This window comes from Mobula hypostoma, chromosome X1 (genome assembly GCF_963921235.1).
Source record: "Mobula hypostoma chromosome X1, sMobHyp1.1, whole genome shotgun sequence".
Classification (NCBI taxonomy): domain Eukaryota; kingdom Metazoa; phylum Chordata; class Chondrichthyes; order Myliobatiformes; family Myliobatidae; genus Mobula; species Mobula hypostoma.
In genome coordinates this window covers 70724525-70745571 of record NC_086128.1, presented here as the reverse complement: position 1 = coordinate 70745571, position 21047 = coordinate 70724525, and the positions used below count along the sequence as shown (strand labels likewise).

Genomic DNA, 21047 nt, shown 5'->3' with positions numbered 1-21047 from the left:
TCACACCCTGACTGATCAAGAACCTGTCAGTCTGTGCTTCAAATACACCCAATGACCAGGCCTCCACAGCTGTCTGTGCAATGAATTCCACAGATTCACCACCCTCTGACTAAAGAAATTCTCGTCTCTGTTCTAAGTGGACGTCCCTCTATTCGGAGGCCGTGCCCTCTGGTCCTAGACTCCCCCAGTATGTGAAGAACATCCACCCCATGTTCAATCTACCTAGACATTTCAATATTCAATAAGTTTCAATGAGATCTCCCCCCCCCCCCATTCTTCTAAACTCCAGTGAGTGCAGGCCCAGATCCATCAAACACTCCCCTGTTAACCCCTTCATTCCTGGGATCATTCTGAATTGCCTCCAGGCCCTCTCCTATGCCTGAACGATAAGGGGCCCAAAGTTGCTCACAAAACTCCAAGTGAGGCCTCACCAGTGTCTTACAAAGCCTCAGCCTGACATCCTATTCTAGTCCTCTCGAAACAAAAGCTATCATTGCATTTGCCTCCCTTGCCACTGTCACGTGACTGGCAACAATGGATATAGAATTGAGTCAGGCTTTATAAAAACAATCAAACATTTATTAAACTCTGCTCAATATAAAAAAGATAAACGAAACATCTTAACCGGAAGTAAACTGCTATGCGGCCATTTAACAAACCGCCACTCGGTATTCGTTCTCAAAGCGATAAATGCAAAAACAGTTCTTAAAGTGGTAAATTCAAACACAGTTCTTAGAATGGTAAATTCGAAAGTCCGAGAGATTAGTCAATTAGGAGAGACTTTCCCGAAGTAAAGAATTCCTCGAAGGCATGACATCACGGCTCATCCCAGCCGGAACCTGCCTTGCCCGCAGGATTCACAACAACGGAAATAAAATGGTTTAAAGGCACTGCCTTCTTTCCTCCGTAGACGAGATACTGCACAACCTTTTCTGCTGCTTTTAGCAGAGGTTATCTCATGCAGATCAATCTTGCTTGAACGAATTCAATAATGGTCGATTCTCCAAAAACCGTCGAACGACTCCTTCAGTTTCCCGTCTTCACTCTCCAATACTACTGAAAAGGTACGTCAACAAATCTGGCAGCTATTGGTCAAACTGCCAGCCCAGCACTTCTGTACCTTACAATAGACAGTAAAACTCCGTTTTAAAACTATACTGCGTCGTGAGATTAATAAGCAGCATAGCGGAGTATCTGACTGGCGATCTAACTGAAAAGTAACTGCGTCACCAGGGGTCTACACTTATATACCGAGTGAGAACAGGTCATCACGTGACCTCACATCGGCGGGCAAATTACATCATGTGACCACAGACAGTCACAAGATATCCATGAAGTATGTAACACCAGTGACTAAACCTGCAAGTTAACCTTAGGACTCCCAAGTCTCTCTGCAGCTCTGATTTCTGAATTTTCTAAACAGACTTGTGCTTTTATTCCTTGTATCAAAGTGCAGGACCACACACACCCAATGCTATATTTTCACCTGCCACTTCTTTGCCCATTCCCCCAATCTAAGTCCTTCTGCAGACGCGCTGCTACCCCAGCATTACCTGCCCCTCTGCCTGTTTTTGTATCGCCCGCAAACTCGACCACAGGCCATCAATTCCCTCATCCAAATCACTGACAAATAACGTGAAAAGGAGTGGTCCTAACACAGACTCCTGTGGAACATCACTCGTCACCGGCAGCCAACTGGAATATCTCCCCTTTATTCCGACTCTTTGCCTTCTGCAGGTCACCCAGTCTTCCACCCGTGCTGGTATCTTTCCTGATTGGGCTCTGATCTCGTTAAGTGGCCTCACGTGCGGCACCTTGTCAGAGGCAGGGGCGCGGTGGTAGTCGGAGCTCTCTGGAACGCGTCCGGCACATCTTTAAGAAAAATGCCGAAATAAGCAAGCTAGTTAATTAGGTGCCACCCAGGGTGATTTGAGTAACTCAGAAACATCCAGTGAGCGGCCGTTCCGTGGGCGAAAACAGCTTGTTAAATCCACTGCAACACACATAAAAGTTGCTGTTGCTTGAAAAGTTGTGTGTTGCTTGAAATCCCAGCATCTGCAGATTTCCTCGTGTTTGCGTTGTTAAATCCACTCACTGGATTTTTTTTTTACATTCTTTGTAAACTCCAGAGAGACTCAAATCACCCTGGGCGGCACCTAATTAATCAGCTTGTTAAAAAGGTGTGCCAGATGCATTCCAGAACACATAGAATAGTACAGGCCCTTCGGCCCACAATGTTGTGCCGACCCTTAAACCCTGCCTCCCATATAACCCCCCCCACCTTAAATTCCTCCATATACCTGTCTAGTAGTCTCTTAAATTTCACTAGTGTATCTGCCTCCACCACTGACTCAGGCAGCACATTCCACGCATCAACCACTCTCTGAGTAAAAAACCTTCCTCTAATATCCCCCTTGAACTTCCCACCCCTTACCTTAAAGCCATGTCCTCTTGTATTGAGCAGTGGTGCCCTGGGGAAGGGGCGCTGGCTATCCACTCTATCTATTCCTCTTATTATCTTGTACACCTCTATCATGTCTCCTCTCATCCTCCTCCTCTCCAAAGAGTAAAGCCCTAGCTCTCTCAATCTCTGATCATAATGCATACTCTCTAAACCAGGCAGCATCCTGGTAAATCTCCTCTGTACCCTTTCCAATGCTTCCACATCCTTCCTATAGTGAGGTGACCAGAACTGGACACAGTACTCCAAGTGTGGCCTAACCAGAGTTTTATAGAGCTGCATCATTACCTCCCGACTCTTAAACTCTATCCCTCGACTTATGAAAGCTAACACCCCATAAGCTTTCTTAACTACCCTATCCACCTGTGAGGCAACTTTCAGGGTCTTTAACAGTCGACTCCAACATCTGGGTGTTGTTGCAGGAGCGATTTCTCTTTCCCTCGCTGGTGAGAGAGAGGGAGACCGTCTGAGATACCAAGGTGCTGTGTGATGGACTGTAGTTTTTGATGGACTCTCGATTATGGGACATTTGCTATTGCTTGCATGGTGAGGGAGGGGGAGTGGTTCTTCTACTCTGGGGGGGGCGATGCTCCCGCTTATGTATGGGGGCATGGTCTTTGTGGTACTGGTACTACTGTCACCCATTCTTTGGGGTTTCCTGTTTCGTGTACCTCTGTAAAGAGTAAGAATTCCAGGTTGTATACTGTATACACTCCCTGAAATTAAACTGAATCATTATCTCAAACATCTTCTCAACCACTGAGGTCAGACTAACTGGCCTATAATTTCCTTTCTTCTGCCTCCCTTCCTTCTTGAAGAGTGGAGTGACTTCGCAATTTTCCATTCCATAATGTCTCCACAACCTCTTCAGCTACCTCTTTTGTCATTTATCCACCTGTACGGCACTTTCTCTGGAACCAAACACTTTTTATGTGCTTTCTGTTGTTGTTTTCCCTTGTTTTATCTCACCGATGTATGGATGGCGCCCAAAACAAAGTTTTTTCCATCGTGTGCCATCAATTTGACGGCAATAAACCAGTTTGTCAAAATAAACCCATGTATCACAGAGTCGTACAACAATACAGCAAAGAAGTCTGTCCTCTTGTCCCATCTAATCTGTGCCATATCCTTTTCTACTCCTCCCGAAGTTTGGAGCAATACTGTGTTTTGTGTGTGTGTTACCCCCCTTGACATCTCTGGTGTTTAGGACAGCAGTGAAGGTCCTCCCTCTCTGGGGCTGTTTAGGGTTTCCTTCAGCACGTTTCCTCTTGGTTTCCACATGATGGAGACTCAGGAATACCGTCGCACACACACACAGAAGGATTCCTCATTGCTAGTTCCGTAACAATTTTGTTTGACCAGTCAGGGTTGTTGGCCCAGAGCTGAACCCCCCCCAAACCAGGAGGACCGGTGGACCTCTCTCAGTCTGACCTCTACCCTTTGACCAGTTTGGCATGGGTGACCCTCCCAAGAGCCGAAGCACAAGGCCCTGACTCCAGCCGACGTAGCTCTCCGGGTCACTGAGGCACGCAAGAGAGCAAACCACGGCAAGGTTGTGGACTGTTTCGTGAGAGGTGGATAAATCCCCAGGGTTTGATGAGATGTGCCCAAGGCTGCAGTGTGAGCCATGGGAGAAAATTACATGGCCTGAACAGATTTGTAACTCTCTTAAGAGCTACGAGCATGGTCAGTACATTTGAAGACAGCAAGGTGCTCAGCTGGATAAGCCAGGTACTTACAGGCCAGTCTGTCTAACATACTTTGAGCGGCATCGCACAGCAGCCCCAGATTTTAACCCTCACCTAAATCACGGGACAGTTCACAATGACCGTTTAACCTACCAACTGGTACGTCTTTGGAACAAGGGCATCCTGAGGAAACCCACACATTCTACCGAGAGAATGACAGACAGCGGTGGGAATCGAACCTGAGTCACTGGTACTGTAAAACATTGTGTTAACCACTACATTACCGTGTGATGGGAATCGAACCCGGGTTGCTGGTACTGTAAAATGTGTTAACCACTACACTACCGTGTGATGGGAATCGAACCCGGGTCACTGGGACTGTAAAACGTTGTGTTAACCACTACACTACCGTGCGGTGGAAATCGAACCCGGGTCACTGGTACTGTAAAACGTGTTAACCACTACACTACCGTGTGATGGGAATCGAACCCGGGTCACTGGTACTGTAAAACGTTGTGTTAACCACTACACTACCGTGTGATGGGAATCGAACCTGAGTCACTGGTACTGTAAAACGTGTTAACCACTACACTACCGTGCGATGGGAATCGAACCCGGGTCACTGGTACTGTAAAACATTGTGTTAACCACTACACTACCGTGCGGTGGGAATCGAACCCAGGTCACTGGGACTGTAAAACGTTGTGTTAACCACTACACTACCGTGTGATGGGAATCGAACCCGGGTCACTGGTACTGTAAAACGTTGTGTTAACCACTACACTACCGTGTGATGGGAATCGAACCCGGGTCACTGGGACTGTAAAACGTTGTGTTAACCACTACACTACCGTGCGATGGGAATCGAACCCGGGTCACTGGTACTGTAAAACATTGTGTTAACCACTACATTACCGTGTGATGGGAATCGAACCCGGGTTGCTGGTACTGTAGAACGTGTTAACCACTACACTACCGTGTGATGGGAATTGAACCCGGGTCACTGGGACTGTAAAACGTTGTGTTAACCACTACACTACCGTGCGATGGGAATCGAACCTGAGTCACTGGGACTGTGAAACGTTGTGTTAACCACTACACGACCGTGCGATGGGAATCGAACCCGGGTCACTGGTACTGTAAAACGTTGTGTTAACCACTACACTACCGTGTGATGGGAATCGAACCCAGTCACTGGGACTGTAAAACGTTGTGTTAACCACTACACTACCGTGTGATGGGAATTGAACCCGGGTCACTGGTACTGTAAAACGTTGTGCCAACCACTACACTACTGTGCTGCCCATACTTGGCAGAGAAGCTATTTGGGGCAGCGGGGGGGAACTCTGAGGATCAGGATTATCTGCCTGGGGATTGGTTAAAGATCGTCTGTGTGAATTTATTACAGGGAAAGATCCCGACTGACAAGTTTGATTTAACTTTGCGGAGAGGTAACCAAATGTGTTGATGAAGGCAATGCAAATGACGTAATCTAATGGGTCAGTGGTTCCATTTAATATCAGAGAATGTATACAGTGTACAACCTGCCGTTCTTACTCTTCACTGACATCCTCGAAACAGAAGAAAAACCCCAAAGAATGAATGACAGTAAAACGTTACAACACCAAAGCCCCCCTCCCTTCCCACACACAAGCAGCTTCAACCCTTCTCTCACCTGCCTCAGCAAAAGCATCAGCCCATGCAAGCAATAGCAAAGTCCCAAAGGGGACCATGATCCAGAGTTCATCAAAACCACTGTTCACCCAACAGTTTGACATGCCACTGTATGTGTGTGTGTGTGTCCCTCTCTCCCTCCTCCTTCCCTCTCTCCCTCCTCCTTCCCTCTCTCTCCCCTCCCTCTCTCTCCCCTCCCTCTCTCTCCCCTCCCTCTCTCTCCCCTCCCTCTCTCTCCCCTCCCTCTCTCTCCCCTCCCTCTCTTTCTCTCTGTTCCTGTCTCTGCCTGTCTGTCTGTCTCTCTCTCTCTCTCTCTCTCTCTCTCTCTCTCTCTGTCTCCGTCTCTCTCTCTGTCTGTCTGTCTGTCTCTCTTTCTCTCTCTATCTCTATCTCTCTCTCTCTCTCAATCTCTCTCTCTCTCTCTCTCTCTCTCTCTGTCTCTGTCTCTCTCTGTCTCTGTCTCTGTCTCCGTCTCCGTCTCTCTCTCTGTCTGTCTGTCTGTCTCTCTCTCTCTCTTTCTCTCTCTATCTCTATCTCTCTCTCTCTCTCTCTCAATCTCTCAATCTCTCTCTCAATCTCTCAATCTCTCAATCTCTCAATCTCAATCTCAATCTCAATCTCAACCTCAACGTTCTGACCTCTCGTGACACCGGTGAGGAACCGGATCGTCTGCACAGCCACACCACAGAAGCGCACACCTTCCAGGCTTCCCCTAGCGATATCAAAAACGCCGGCCCGCCCAGCATGTTCTAGGAGCGTGAAGAACTGCAGTTTTGAGTCCAGCTGTAGATCACGGACTCCCACAGAACCCCAGCCTCCTTGAAAAGGAAAGAAGAAGCATTAAAGAGATTCATTTAATCTGTTTCGCAGAAGAACTGGAAGAAGTCGCCCTCCGGCGTCATTGTTCCGCTCCTCCCTCCAGAGATGGCCCTCCAGTGAGACCTTTGAAGTCCCAGGTGATCCAAAAGGTTCCAAATCACATTGGCAAACTGGATATAAAAATCACTTGGTAATAGGAGACGGAGTTGATTGAATGCAGGATGCTATTGATCAGTGGCAGGTGGATTTTAATCCTAATAAGTGAAGTCAAGGATGCGTGCTTAGCCCACTGCTCTTCTCTCTCTACACCCATGGCTGTGTGGCTAGGCACAGCTCAAAAACCATCTATAAACTTGCTGACAACACAGCCATTGTTAGCTGAATTTCAGACGGTGACGAGAAGGCGTGCAGGAGTGAGGTAGATCAGCTGGTTGAGTGGTGTCGCAGCAACAACCTGGCACTCAACGTCAGTGAGACCCAAGAACCGATTGTGGACTTCAGAAAGGGTAAGACGAGAGAACACACACCAAGAGGGCATTGAAATGGAAAGAGTGAGCAATTTCAAGTTCCTGGGTGTCAGCATCTCTGAGGACCTGTCCCGGGCCCAACATATCGAGTCATTTACAAAGAAGGCACGACAGCAGCTCTATTCCATTTTGAGTTTGAGGAGATGTGTGGTATCTCACCCGAGACGGTGGCAGATTTCTAGAGATGTGCTGTGGAGAGCTTTCCAACTGGTTGCATCGCCGTCTGGTGTGGGCTCCTGCACAGGATGGAAGTCAGCTGCAGAGGGCTGTAAACAGCCAGGTCCTTCATGGGTACCAGCCTCCAGAGTGCCCAGGACATCTTCGAGGAGTGGTACCTCAAAAGGCAGCGTCCATCATTACGGACCCTCATCACCCAGGACGTGCCCTCTTCTCATTATTACCATCAGGGAGGAGGTACAGGAGCCTGAAGACACACACTCAACGATTCAGGAACAGCTTCTTCCCCTCTGTCATCCGATTTCTAAATGGACATTGAACCCGTGAACACAACTGGACTACTTATTTAATTTTTAAAATAGATGTATTTACTTACTGTAATTAACAGTTTTTATATATTGCAGCGTACTGCTGACACACAACAAATTTCACAGTAGTGTTTAAAGCAGAGGTTGATAGGTTCCTGATTAGTCTGCGTGCCAAAGCTCACAGGGAGAAGGCAGCAGAATGGGGTTGAGAGGGGTAATAAATCAGCTGTGATGGAATGGGGGAGCAGACTCGATGGGCTGAATGGCCTAATTGTGCTCCTGTGTCTTGTGGTGTAATCGGAACAGAACAATAGAAGCGGCGAGATAACGTAATCTCTGAGTGTTACAGTGCCGGCGACCCAGGTTCGATCCCCCACCGCTCTGTTTGTACCTTCTCCCCGTGACCGCGTGGGTTTCCTTCGGGTGCTCTGGTTTCTGCCCATGATCCGCAGATGTACCGGTTGGGGGGGGGGGGTTAATTGGTCAATTGGGTGGCGCGGGCTCGTCAGGCCTGTTACTCAGCTGTATCTCTGAATGAAATAAATGGGATCTTGTTCTGCCCACTGGGCCAAGAGAGCTTGTGGCAAATGTAGATGAAGGGTGTGTAATTGTAAACAACAACAATTGTGGAGATTGAGGGCTGTACAAAATGTCTGATGCCCCTCCATTGATTGGTGTCAGCTACGGATGTTTCCATCCAGGGGGTCAGTGTGGACATGGTGGAGGATTACAAATACCTGGGGATACGAATTGACAATAAACTGGACTGGTCAAAGAACACTGAGGCTGTCTACAAGAAGGGTCAGAGCCGTCTCTATTTCCTGAGGAGACTGAGGTCCTTTAACATCTGCCGGACGATGCTGAGGATGTTCTACGAGTCTGTGGTGGCCAGTGCGATCATGTTTGCTGTTGTGTGCTGGGGCAGCAGGGTGAGGGTAGCAGACACCAACAGAATCAACAAACTCATTCGTAAGGCCAGTGATGTTGTGGGGATGGAACTGGACTCTCTGACGGTGGTGTCTGAAAAGAAGATGCTGTCTAAGTTGCGTGCCATCTTGGACAATGTCTCCCATCCACTACATAATGTATTGGTTGGGCACAGGAGTACATTCAGCCAGAGACTCATTCCACCGAGACGCAACACAGAGCGTCATAGGAAGTCATTCCTGCCTGTGGCCATCAAACTTTACAACTCCTCCCTTGGAGGGTCAGACACCCTGAGCCAATAAGCTGGTCCTGGACTTATTTCATAATTTACTGGCATAATTTACATATTACTATTTAACTATTTATGGTTCTATTACTATTTAATTATTTATGGTGCAACTGTAACGAAAACCAATTTCCCCTGGGATCAATAAAGTGTGACTATGAGTATGGATATGTCATTCGAGATGTTTACTGCTATGCAAGCCTTGACAGTACGATATTAAGAGGCAGGCTGTGCAGTCTCTCTCTTTCCACTCAGCTGATGGATGCAAACGAACTGCAGAGGCCGACACAGTGTGGCACCAGCAGGAGTTGCCAGTCGGCGCTGACCCAACGTAGGACTGCCTCGGGGGCTCCCAGCTTCCGGACTTTTCCCTCGGGCTTTACTCCGGAAGCCTCCCTCATGAGTGGGTGTAGCTGCAGGGCAGCTGAGGTCGGAGATCAGAGTTTACCTTCTAGGTGAGCTGGCAACCTTGGCTGCCAAGCCTCATCTGTCTGAAGCAACCGGTCTTAAGCTGCCTTTCCCCCCTTCCGTCAGTAAAAACAGTTCAGCCGGGCTTAGTAGCGAAGCCACACTTGAAGGCCAGAAGCTGGACTTGGTTGTCAGAGGCTATTTCAAGTGCACAATAGATAGTGGGAACTTTTCCCTATTACCCCTGGCTATGACAACCTCAAGGAACCAAAATAACAAAGTGGAAGCTGTGTAGTGATGAATAAGAGGTAGTTCCAGGGCAGAGATGTCGATGTATTTAGACAGGCTGGAGTACAATTGTGTTGTAGAGGGACAGTGGGTCACCTGTCCAGTAACCAGGGATATCTGTTAGCTTTAGATGGTTACAGATTTGATTAGGAAGTGAGTGATGTGGGAACAGGTTGCAACTGAAATAGAAATGAAGACTTAACTCTCTGTTCATCCACCTACCCTCTTCTGACCAGGTTTACAATGAGCGGAAGCGGTTCGTAAAAGAGTGGCGGAAAAGAAAGAGAATGGTGAGATGAATGATTGGGACATCGGCATTTGTGTGTGGAATTTGTACGGGGGGGGTGAGTTCGGTTTCTGGTGGGGTGGTGAGCGTTGGTGAGATTAATGATTGGGACATCGGAATTTGTGTGTGGAATTTGTACGGGGGGGGTGAGTTCGGTTTCTGGTGGGGTGGTGAGCGTTGGTGAGATTAATGATTGGGACATCGGCATTTGTGTGAGTAATTTGTACAGGGGGGTGAGTTGGGTTTCTGGTGGGGTGGTGAGCGTTGGTGAGATTAATGATTGGGACATCGGCATTTGTGTGAGTAATTTGTACAGAGGGGTGAGTTGGGCTTCTGGTGGGGGGCGTGAATGTTGCTAAGTATTAATGATTGGGACATCGGCATTTGTGTGTGGAATTTGTACAGGGGCAAACATGAGGAAATCTGCAGATGCTGGAATTTCAAGGAACACACATCAAAGTTGCTGGTGAACGCAGCAGGCCAGGCAGCATCTCTAGGAAGAGGTACAGTCGACGTTTCGGGCTGAGACCCTTTGTCAGGACTAACTGAAGGAAGAGCTAGTAAGAGATTTGAAAGGGGGAGGGGGAGATCCGAAATGGTAGAAGACAGGAGGGGGAGGGATGGAGCCAAGAGCTGGACAGGTGATAGGCAAAAGGGATATGAGAGGATCATGGGACAGGAGGCCCAGGGAGAAGGAAAAGGAGGAGGGGGGGAACCCAGAGGATGGGCAAGGGGTATAGTCAGAGGGACAGAGGGAGAAAATGGAGAGAGAGAGAAAGAATGTGTGTATATAAATAAATAACGGATGGGGTACGAGGGGGAGGTGGGGCATTAGCGGAAGTTAGAGAAGTCAATGTTCATGCAATCAGGTTGGAGGCTACCCAGACGGAATATAAGGTGTTGTTCCTCCAACCTGAGTGTGGCTTCATCTTTACAGTCGAGGAGGCTGTGGATAGACATATCAGAATGGGAATGGGATGTGGAATTAAAATGTGTGGCCACTGGAAGATCCTGCTTTCTCTGGCATTCGCTGAACACCTATGCTCTGTCCTGGCGAAGGGTCTCGGCCCGTAACGTCAACTGTACCTCTTCCTAGAGATGCTGCCTGGCCTGCTGCGTTCACCAGCAACTCTTATGTGTGTTATTTGTACAGGGGAGTAAGTTGGGCTTCTGGTGGGGTGGTGAATGTTGGTGAGATCGATGATTGGGAGATCAATATTTGAGTGTGGAATTTGTACGGGGGATGAGTTGGGCTGCTGGTTGGTGTGGGGGGGTGAACGTTGGTGAGATCGATGACTGGGAGATTTGTGTGTGGAATTTGTTGAAGGTTGTGTTTCAGGTTTCTGGCGGAAGGGTGACGAAAGTCGGTAAGTGTCAGATATGTTGAATTGGGTCCGGACAGAAGGCTGCAGACGTCTGCTGGATAACTTGAATGAGTTCGTCCATATGTACCTGTTGTTCACGTTTTCCTATTTCTACGGGAGATTGCATCAGGCACCTGGGGTGGGGAGAGATTTACTGAGAAGGAATCAAAAAGTAGATTCCCTTACGGTCCAAAGGTATCACCTACATGTGCAGCCAGTTGACGTGTGCACGGTCCAAAAAGAAATCTTGTAAACTGGGGTAGAAAGACATGGAAGATGGTGAGTTCAGGGAGGGCCATGGGATTATCTGCAGCAGGTTAGTATTAAGTAGGAGGAGATATTCTGCTATGTGACTAAGTTTCTGGCGTTCGATTTGGTGTCAGACAGGGGAATTCCGTTTTCTGCTGGAGCCGCATGAATTAACAGCAAATGTTTTACTTTCCGTTCAGGCAACAGATCTGATTGACGCTATTCTGGAAGGGTATCCCAAAAGCAAGAAGCAGTTCTTTGTAAGTAGTGTTGCTCCCGACTCCAGTATCTGTAGCCTCTTGGGTCTGAGACTTCCTCTCAGCTCAGAGTCAGCTACACACGCCGTGATTGAGGATAATAGGTCTGTGTCTGGCAAGGTAACGTCTCCTGACCTATGGTGAACCCAGCTACAAAGTAATGCAATGAACCAGAATTGATTAGAGAGCTTAAGGGAAAGGAACCATTAGGGGACAGTGATCATAATGTGATCGATTTCACCCTGCAGTTTGAGAAGGAGAGGCTAAAGTCAGATGCATCGGTATTACAGCGGAGTAAAGGGACTCACAGAGGCATGAGAGGAGAGTTGGGCAGAATTGACTGGAAAAGAACACTGGCAGGGATGATGGCAGCAGCGATGGCTGGAATTTCTGGGAGCAAGTTGGAAGGCGCAGGATATATACATCCCAAAAAGGAAGAAGAATTCTAAAGGCAGGATGACACAACTATGGCTAACAAGAGAATTGAAAGCCAACGTAAAAGCCAAAGAGAGGGCGTATAATAAAGCAAAGATTAGTGGGAAGCTTTTAAAAACCAACAGAAGGCTAAAGTAGGAAAAAATGAAATACAAAGTTAATAATATAATATAGAAGAGGATAGCAGAAGTTTCTTCAGATGTATAAAGTGTAGAGGAGAAAGTGGATATCGGACTGCTAGAAAGTGATGCTGGAGAGGTAGTAATGGGGGACAGGGAAATGGCAGATGAACTGAATTAAATATTTTCCATCTGTCTTCACTGTGGGAGACACTAGCAGTATGCCAGAAGTTCGAGAGAGTCGGGGCCGGTGTGTGAGGTTGCCGTTACTAGGGAGAAGGTGTTTGGGAAACTTGAAGGGTCTTGAGGCAGACCACCTGGACCAGATGGTGTCCGCCCCAGGGTTCTGAAAGAGGTGGCTGAAGAGATTGTTGAGGCATTAGTAATGATCTTTCAGGAACCACTAGATTCTGGCTTGGTTCTGGAGGATTGGAAAATTGCAAATGTCACTCCACTCTTCAAGAGGGGAGAGAGGCAGAAGTAAGGAATTATAGGCCTGTTAGTCTGACCTCAGTGTTTGGGAAGATGTTGGAGTTGATTGTTAAGGATGTGGTTTCAGGGTACTTGGAGGCAGATGATCAAATATGCATGGTTTCCTTCAGGGAAAATCTCGACTCTCAAATCTGTTGGAGTTAGAAACATAACCTACTGCTCAGTACTGGCCCTTCGGCGAACATGTACTTACCTTAGAAATTACCCAGGGTTACCTGTAGCCCTCTATTTTTCTAAGCTCCATGTACCTATCCAGGAGTCCCTTAAAAGACCCTAGCGTATCCGCCTTCACCACTGTCGCCGGCAGCCCATTCCACGCACTCACCACTCTCTGTGTAAATAAACTTACCTCTGACATCTCCTCTGTACCTGCTTCCAAGCACCGTAAAACTCTGCCCTCTCATGCTAGCCACTTCAGCCCTGGGGAGAAAGCCTCTGACTATCCACATGATCAACGCCTCTCATTATTTTATACACCTCTATCAGGTCACCTCTCATCCTCCGTCGCTCCAAGGAGAAAAGGCCAAGTTCACTCCACCTATTTTCATAAGGCATGCTCCCCAATCCAGGCAACATCCTTGTAAATCTCCTCTGCACCCTTTCTATGGTTTCCACGTCCTTCCTGTAGTGAGGAGACCAGAACTGAGCACAGTACTCCAACTGGGGTCTGACATGGGTCCTATATAGATGTAACATTACCTCTCGGCTCTTGAACTCAATCCCATGATTGATGAAGGCCAATACACCGTACGCCTTCTTAACCACAGAGTCAACCTGCATAGCAGCTTTGAGTGTCCTATGGACTCGGACCCCAAGATCCCTCTGATCCCCCACACTGCCAAGAGTCTTACCATTAATGCTATATTCTGCCACCATATTTGACCTACCAAAATGAGCCACCTCACACTTATCTGGGTTGAACTCCATCTGCCACTTCTCAGCCGAGTTTTGCATCCTATCAATGTCCCGCTGTAACCTCTGACAGCCCTCCACACTATCCACAACACCCAAAACCTTTGTGTTATCAGCAAATTTATTAACCCATCCCTCCCTCATCCAGGTCATTTATAAAAATCATGAAGAGTAGGGGTCCCAGAACAGATCCCTGAGGCACACCACTGGTCACCGACCTCCACGCAGAATATGACCCGTCTACAACCTCTCTTTGCCTTCTGTGGGCAAGCCAGTTCTGGATCCACAAAGCAAGGTCCCCTTGGATCCCATGCCTCCTTACTTTCTCAATAAGCCTTGCATAGGATACCTTATCAAATGCCTTGCTGAAATCTATATACACAACATCTACTGCTCTACCTTCATCAATGTGTTTAGTCACATACTCAAAAAAAATTCAATCAGGCTCGCAAGGCATGACCTGCCTTTGACAAAGCCATGCTGACTATTCCTAATCATATTATGCCTCTCCAAATGTTCATAAATCCTGCCTCTCAGGATCTTCTCAATCAACTTACCAACCACTGAAGTTAAACTCACTGGTGTATCATTTCCTGGGCTATCTCTACTTCCTTTCTTGAATAAAGGAACAACATCTGCAACCCTCCAATCCTCCGGAACCTCTCCCATCCCCATTGATGATGCAAAGATCATCGCCAGAGGCTCAGCAATCTCCTCCCTTGCCCCCCACAGTAGCCTGGGGTACATCTTGTCTGGTCCCGGTGACTTATCCAATTTGGTGCTTTCCAAAAGCTCCAGCACATCCTCTTACTTAATATCTACATGCTCAAGCTTTTCAGTCTGCTGTAAGTCATCCCTACAATTGCCAAGGTCCTTTTCCGTAGTGCACACTGAAGCAAAGTATTCATTAAGTACCTCTGCTACCTCCTCCAGTTCCATACACACTTTTTCACTGTCACACTTGATTGGTCCTATTCTCTCATGTTATATCCTCCTGCTCTTCACAATTCTTTGAAGAAATAACAAGCAGGATCGACAAAGGAGAATCAAATGTCGTGTACCTTTGACTGGTTGCTTAACAAGTTAGACCGCAATGGTAATGCAGGAAAGATACTAGCATGGATAGAGCATTGGAAAGAGTGGGAATGATGGGAACATTTTCTGGTTGGCTGTCGGTGACTAGTGTTCCACAGGTGTCTGTGTTGGGACTGCTTCTTACGTTATATGTCAATGACTTGGAATACTGTGTCCAGTTCTGGTCACCTCACTATAAGAAGGATGTGGAAGCATTGGAAAGGGTACAGAGGAGATTTACCAGGATGCTGCCTGCTTTAGAAAGTATGCATTATGATCAGAGATTAAGGGAGCTAGGGCTTTACTCTTTGGAGAGGAGGAGGATGAGAGGAGACATGATAGAGGTGTACAAGATAATAAGAGGAATAGATAGAGTGGGTAGCCAGTGCCTCTTCCCCAGGGCACCACTGCTCAATACAAGAGGACATGGCTTTAAGGTAAGGGGTGGGAATTTCAAGGGGCATATTAGAGGAAGGTTTTTTACTCAGAGAGTGGTTGGTGCGTGGAATGCACTGCCTGAGTCAGTGGTGGAGGCAGATACACTAGTGAAGTTTAAGAGACTAGTAGACAGGTATATGGAGGAATTTAAGGTGGGGGGCTTATATGGGAGGCAGGGTTTGAGGGTCGGCACAACATTGTGGGCCGAAGGGCCTGTACTGTGCTGTAGTATTCTATGTTGTATGCCTGTACTGTGCTGTATTATTCTATGTTCTATGACGAAATTGGGTGTCATTATACACCAGTCATTGGAAGTGGGCATGCAGGTACAGCAGGCGGTGAAAAAGGCGAACGGTATGCTGGCATTTATAGCGAGAGGATTCAAGTACAGGAGCAGGGAGGTACTACTGCAGTTGTACAAGGCCTTGGTGAGACCACACCTGGAGTATTGTGTGCAGTTTTGGTCCCCTAATCTGAGGAAAGACATCTTTGCCATAGAGGGAGTACAAAGAAGGTTCACCAGATTGATTCCTGGGATGGCAGGTCTTTCATATGAAGAAAGACTGGATGAACTGGGCTTGTACTCGTTGGAATTTAGAAGATTGAGGGGGGATCTGATTGAAACGTATAAGATCCTAAAGGGATTGGACAGGCTAGATGCGGGAAGATTGTTCCCGATGTTGGGGAGGTCTAGAACGAGGGGTCACAGTTTGAGGATAGAGGGGAAGCCTTTTAGGACCGAGGTTAGGAAAAACTTCTTCACACAGAGAGTGGTGAATCTGTGGAATTCTCTGCCACAGCAAACTGTTGAGGCCAGTTCATTGGCTATGTTTAAGAGGGAGTTAGATATGGCCCTTGTGGCTACAGGGGTCAGGGGGTATGGAGGGAAGGCTGGGGCAGGGTTCTGAGTTGGATGATCAGCCATGATCATAATAAATGGCGGTGCAGGCTCGAAGGGCCGAATGGCCTACTCCTGCACCTATTTTCTATGTTTCTATGAAATTGATGGCTTTGTGGCCAAGTTTACAGATGATACGAAGATAAGTGGAGGAGCAGATAGTGTTGAGGAAACAGTGAGGCTACAGAAAGACTTAAAAGAATGGGCAGTGAAGTGGCAGAGAGAACACAGTGTCGGGAAGTGTGTGGTCATGCACTTTAGTCGAAGGAATAAAAGCATAGACTATTTTCAAAACGGAAAGAAAATTGAAAAATCTGAGGTGCAAAGGGACTTGGGAGTCCTCGAGCAGGGTTCCCTAAAGGTTAACTTGCAGGTTGAGCTGGTGGTAAGGAAGGCAAATGCAATGATAGCATTCACTTCGCGAGAACTAGAATATAAAAGCAAGGATGTAAAGTAAAGACCTCACTGGGAGAATTATGTGCAGGTTTCGGTCTCTTATCTCGAAAAGGATGTGTGGACATTGGAGAGGTTCAAGACACTGATTCCAGGATTGAAAGGCTTATCATATGAGCTGTGGGCTTATATTCACTGGAATTCTCTTTGAAACCTGTCGAATATTGAAGGGCCTTGATGGAGTGGATGTGGAGAGGATGTTTCCTGTAGTGGGGGAGTCTAGGACCAGAGGACACAGATAGAGCAGATGTGGAGAGGATGTTTCCTGTCGTGGGGGAGTCTAGGACCAGAGGACACAGATAGAGCAGATGTGGAGAGGATGTTTCCTGTAGTGGGGGAGTCTAGGACCAGAGGACACGGATAGAGCAGATGTGGAGAGGATGTTTCCTGTCATGGGGGAGTCTAGGACCAGAGGACACAGATAGAGCAGATGTGGAGAGGATGTTTCCTGTCGTGGGGGAGTCTAGGACCAGAGGGCACAGATAGAGTGGATGTGGAGAGGATGTTTCCTATAGTGGGGGAGTCTAGGACCAGAGGACACAGATAGAGTGGATGTGGAGAGGATGTTTCCTGTCGTGGGGGAGTCTAGGACCAGAGGACACAGATAGAGCAGATGTGGAGAGGATGTTTCCTGTCGTGGGGGAGTCTAGGACCAGAGGGCACAGATAGAGCGGATGTGGAGAGGATGTTTCCTATAGTGGGGGAGTCTCGGACCAGAGGGCACAGATAGAGTGGATGTGGAGAGGATGTTTCCTATAGTGGGGGAGTCTAGGACCAGAGGACACAGATAGAGTGGATGTGGAGAGGATGTTTCCTCGAGTGGGGGAGTCTAGGACCAGAGGACACAGATAGAGTGGGTGTGGAGAGGATGTTTCCTATAGTGGGGGAGTCTAGGACCAGAGGACACAGATAGAGTGGATGTGGAGAGGATGTTTCCTCGAGTGGGGGAGTCTAGGACCAGAGGACACAGATAGAGTGGGTGTGGAGAGGATGTTTCCTATAGTGGGGGAGTCTAGGACCAGAGGACACAGATGGAGTGGATGTGGAGAGGATGTTTCCTATAGTGGGGGAGTCTAGGACCAGAGGACAGATAGAGTGGGTGTGGAGAGGATGTTTTCTATATTAGAGGAGTCTAGGACCAGAGGACACAGCCTCAGAATAGGGGGGCATCCTTTTAGACGAGAAGAGGAATTTCTTTAGCCAGAGAGTGGTGAGTATGGTATTCGTTGGCATAGGTGGCGCTAGAGGCCAAGTCATTGGGTGTATTTAAGGTAGAGGTTGATAGATTCTTGATTAGTCAGGGCATGAGGGGATACGGGGAGAAGGCATGAGATTGAGGCTTAAAGGGAAATAGATCAGCCATGATGAAGTGGTAGAGCAGATTTGATGGGCCGAATGGCCTAATTCTGCTCCTGTGGTTAAGGTCCCCTCAACCCATCTGCTTCCATCCGTCCATCACTCCTCCCTCATCTGGTTCCACAGCACAGCCTCCCCTCCCCTCCCTCCGCTGCTCCTACGTACCCATCAGCACCTTCAGAACTGGTTCAAACCATCACCTGCAGCCGTCCAGCTCCACTTTGTACTGCGATATACTGGCAATCCTGGTTTCCCCCCACCCTCGCCCCGATTTCCACTACAGTATCTTGATCCAAAATATCCACAAACACCGCCTGCTGCCACAGAGGCTGCTTGACTCCATCGAGTCCCCCCCCGAGTTGTATTCTGCTTGAAATACAGTATCATGCTGGGAGCAAGTTTGTGGCTACACACCTGTCACTGTGTAGTTCCACTTCCCTTTTTTTGTCTCTGCCCTCTTGTGCAGCAGAAGAGAGCTGTTCCATAGGATAATCCATCTTTCCCGGGAATCCATCTGTGGGAATCCAGGATTGGCCGTGGAGTTTCTGAACTGCCTGTCTTCCTCAGCCTTCTCGGTAGGTGACAGAAAGTAAGGCGATTCTTACTGACGTTTTCACCATTTGGTTAATTCAGGAAGAGCTTGGGATCGAAACAGACGAAGACCACTCTGTTTCTGTGCCGGACCTGTGAGGACCACGGTCCGCGGAGAACCGGGCAGTCAAGCTCCTCGAAGATCTGACGCCATTACCCACTGACTGTGTCTGCAACCCTTTAGCCTCCAAAAGTCTTGTTTAATTCTGTCCGCTCAGTGAATCCAGCTGTTTAGCGACTTTTCTGCGACTGGTGGCCACTGAAATCTTCCTCACTGGGTGGAAATCATTGTGAAACCCAAGCATTTCTAGAGTTTTTTCTCCTTTGGAGACCTCTGAGCAAATTGCCTTTTTGATTTGCAGTCTTCGAATGGACATATCAGCGTTTTAAACTGTTGTGAGGTCGTGTCGAACAGGAGACTACTGTTCAAGATCGTACTGATTTTCTTGTCGTGCTCCGCTCTCATTTCTCCAACTCCCTTATAACAGAAATATCAGAATAAAAGATCAGTCTTCACAACCCTCTGGGATGAAGCAGACATTTCTCCTCAGAGTCGTAATGAAGTACACCCTATTCAGAGACTGTGACCCCTGGAAACTTAGCCCGGGGAAATTTTACGACGCGTCGTTGGAAGTTTGAAAACTCTGAAGGGAAGATGACCAGCAGACAAGTCACTGCTGGTTTTGAATTCCCGCAAGTGTCATCCTAAACTTTGATCCAGGGCTCCGCTCGAGATCTCTGCATGGACGTGGCATCCTGGCACAGCGTCAGAGTCTAATTACGAAACTGCGGAGAGGGGCTTTATAAATGAACGTGAGGATTTTCTTACTGGGGTCTTCATCAACAGTGATGGAGTTTAGTGTGGGCTGGGAGCGTGTGCTTGATGGATTTTGTGTTTTCACGCATGTTTCTGTGGAGATAATTAACCGAGTACAAATAAAGGTTTATTTTAATATGAAAATAACACTTCTGTCTTTATTTATGGGACGTGACTTTCTGGGCAGTTTCAGAGCCATTGGGGGTGTCGTGTATCTACCTGGGCTTGAGTGTCAGCTGGAACAGGCAGTGACGGGTTCTTCCTCATCCCAGTTCAAAGTAAATTTATTATCAAAGTAGGTAGCCGTCACCGGATACAAACCTGAGACCTACTCCATCCGCCAGAAGTGGAACTTCCCGGCGGTCAAACATTTTAATTCCCATGCCCATTCCGATGTGTGGGTCCACGGCCGACTCGTGCCAAGATGAGGCCACCCTCAGGGTGGGGGAGCAACACTTTGTGTTCGATCTGGGGAGCCTCCGACCTGATGGACTGAATATCGCTTTCTCCTGGTTTTTAGAAAAAAAAAATTGCTTTTGCTCCCCTCTACCTCCATTCCTCCCCCTGGCCTCTTACTTCTTCTCACCTGCCGATCACCTCCCCCTGGGTCGCCTCCTCCTTCCCTTTCTCCTACGGTCCCTTCTTCTCTCCAATCAGCTTCCTTCTTCTCCAGCCCTCTACTTCTCCCGTCCGCCCGGTTTCAGCTATCAACTTCTTGCTGTCCTCCGTACTCGCCCCCATCTTTGTATTCTGCCATCTTCCCCCTTCCTTTCCAGTCCTGATGAAGGGTCCCAGCCCGAACCATTGACGGCTTATTGACTTCCATGGATGCTGCCCGACTTGCTGGGTTCCTTTTGTGTATGTTGTCTGATATTTATATTCTTACTCAGTAATGGAATAATCTCCGCAATAGAGTCTGTGAAGGACTGTCCCAATTGGCGCTCCACCAGAGAGGACAATAATAAAAAATAAATAAATAGGCAATAGATATTGAGAACGCAGGATGAAGAATCCTGGAAAGTGAGTCTGCAGTTCGGTGATGGGGCGAGTGAAGTTATCCCTCTGGTTCAGGAGCAAGTGAGGGTAAGCTGCCAGCCTGTGGTGCATCTGTGCCAATCCGAGCTGACTGGGGGTCTGCAGTGGAGGAGCTCCAGGGTCCAGTTGAAGCTGATGGATTGGGATTGGAGGGGATGATGGTGCTGAATGTGGAGCCGTCATTGCCGGAGATGTGCGTCCTCACTGTCCGGACGTTCCAGAACCGGGTAAAGAGCCTGCTGTGGACCTGTTCCTCCCTTGAACCGCTGAGGGAACTGCGGACCGAAAAGTACCGATTCCTGGGGGGCTTCGAGAGGTTTGATGTGCGAGGTCAATTCTCCTTTTCGACAACTGAAGGTCACGTTTAACAGAAGGGCTTATTCGCTTTTACAGCGGCAGAGAGACAGGCCCTTCGCCCCGTCGACGCGGAGAGCGACCCTTCGGCGCGGAGACCGACCCTTTGCCCCATCGACACAGAGGCTGGCCCTTTGGCATGAACTTGGAGCATAAATCTGTACGTTCAGCTATGACGTTGTGGCCGTTACAGAAACTTGGTCGAGAGAGGGACAGGGATGGGTGATTAATGTATCAGCGTTTCGGTGTTTTAGAAAAGACTGGAGGAGGAAGTAAAAGAGAGGGTGGGGGGAGCTACCCTCATGGTTCCACCTCCTTCTACTACCCATTTTGCTTTCCCCTATTCCTTCTTCA

At 48.1% G+C, this 21047-nt stretch overlaps 1 protein-coding gene across 3 annotated transcripts in view; it reads left to right on the top strand.

Annotated features, from left to right (window-relative positions):
* psmc3ip (PSMC3 interacting protein) overlaps positions 1-19429 on the top strand; it is a 202177-nt gene extending 182748 nt beyond the window's left edge. For all 3 annotated transcript variants that reach the window (XM_063036986.1, XM_063036984.1, XM_063036985.1), the window contains exons 7-9: positions 9800-9853; positions 11663-11722; positions 18530-19429. In XM_063036986.1, coding sequence (XP_062893056.1) covers positions 9800-9853; positions 11663-11722; positions 18530-18586 — 171 coding nt within the window. In that variant the 3' untranslated portion in view covers positions 18587-19429. The remainder of the gene's footprint in view (positions 1-9799; positions 9854-11662; positions 11723-18529) is intronic.
* The last annotated feature ends 1618 nt before the right edge of the window (positions 19430-21047 follow it).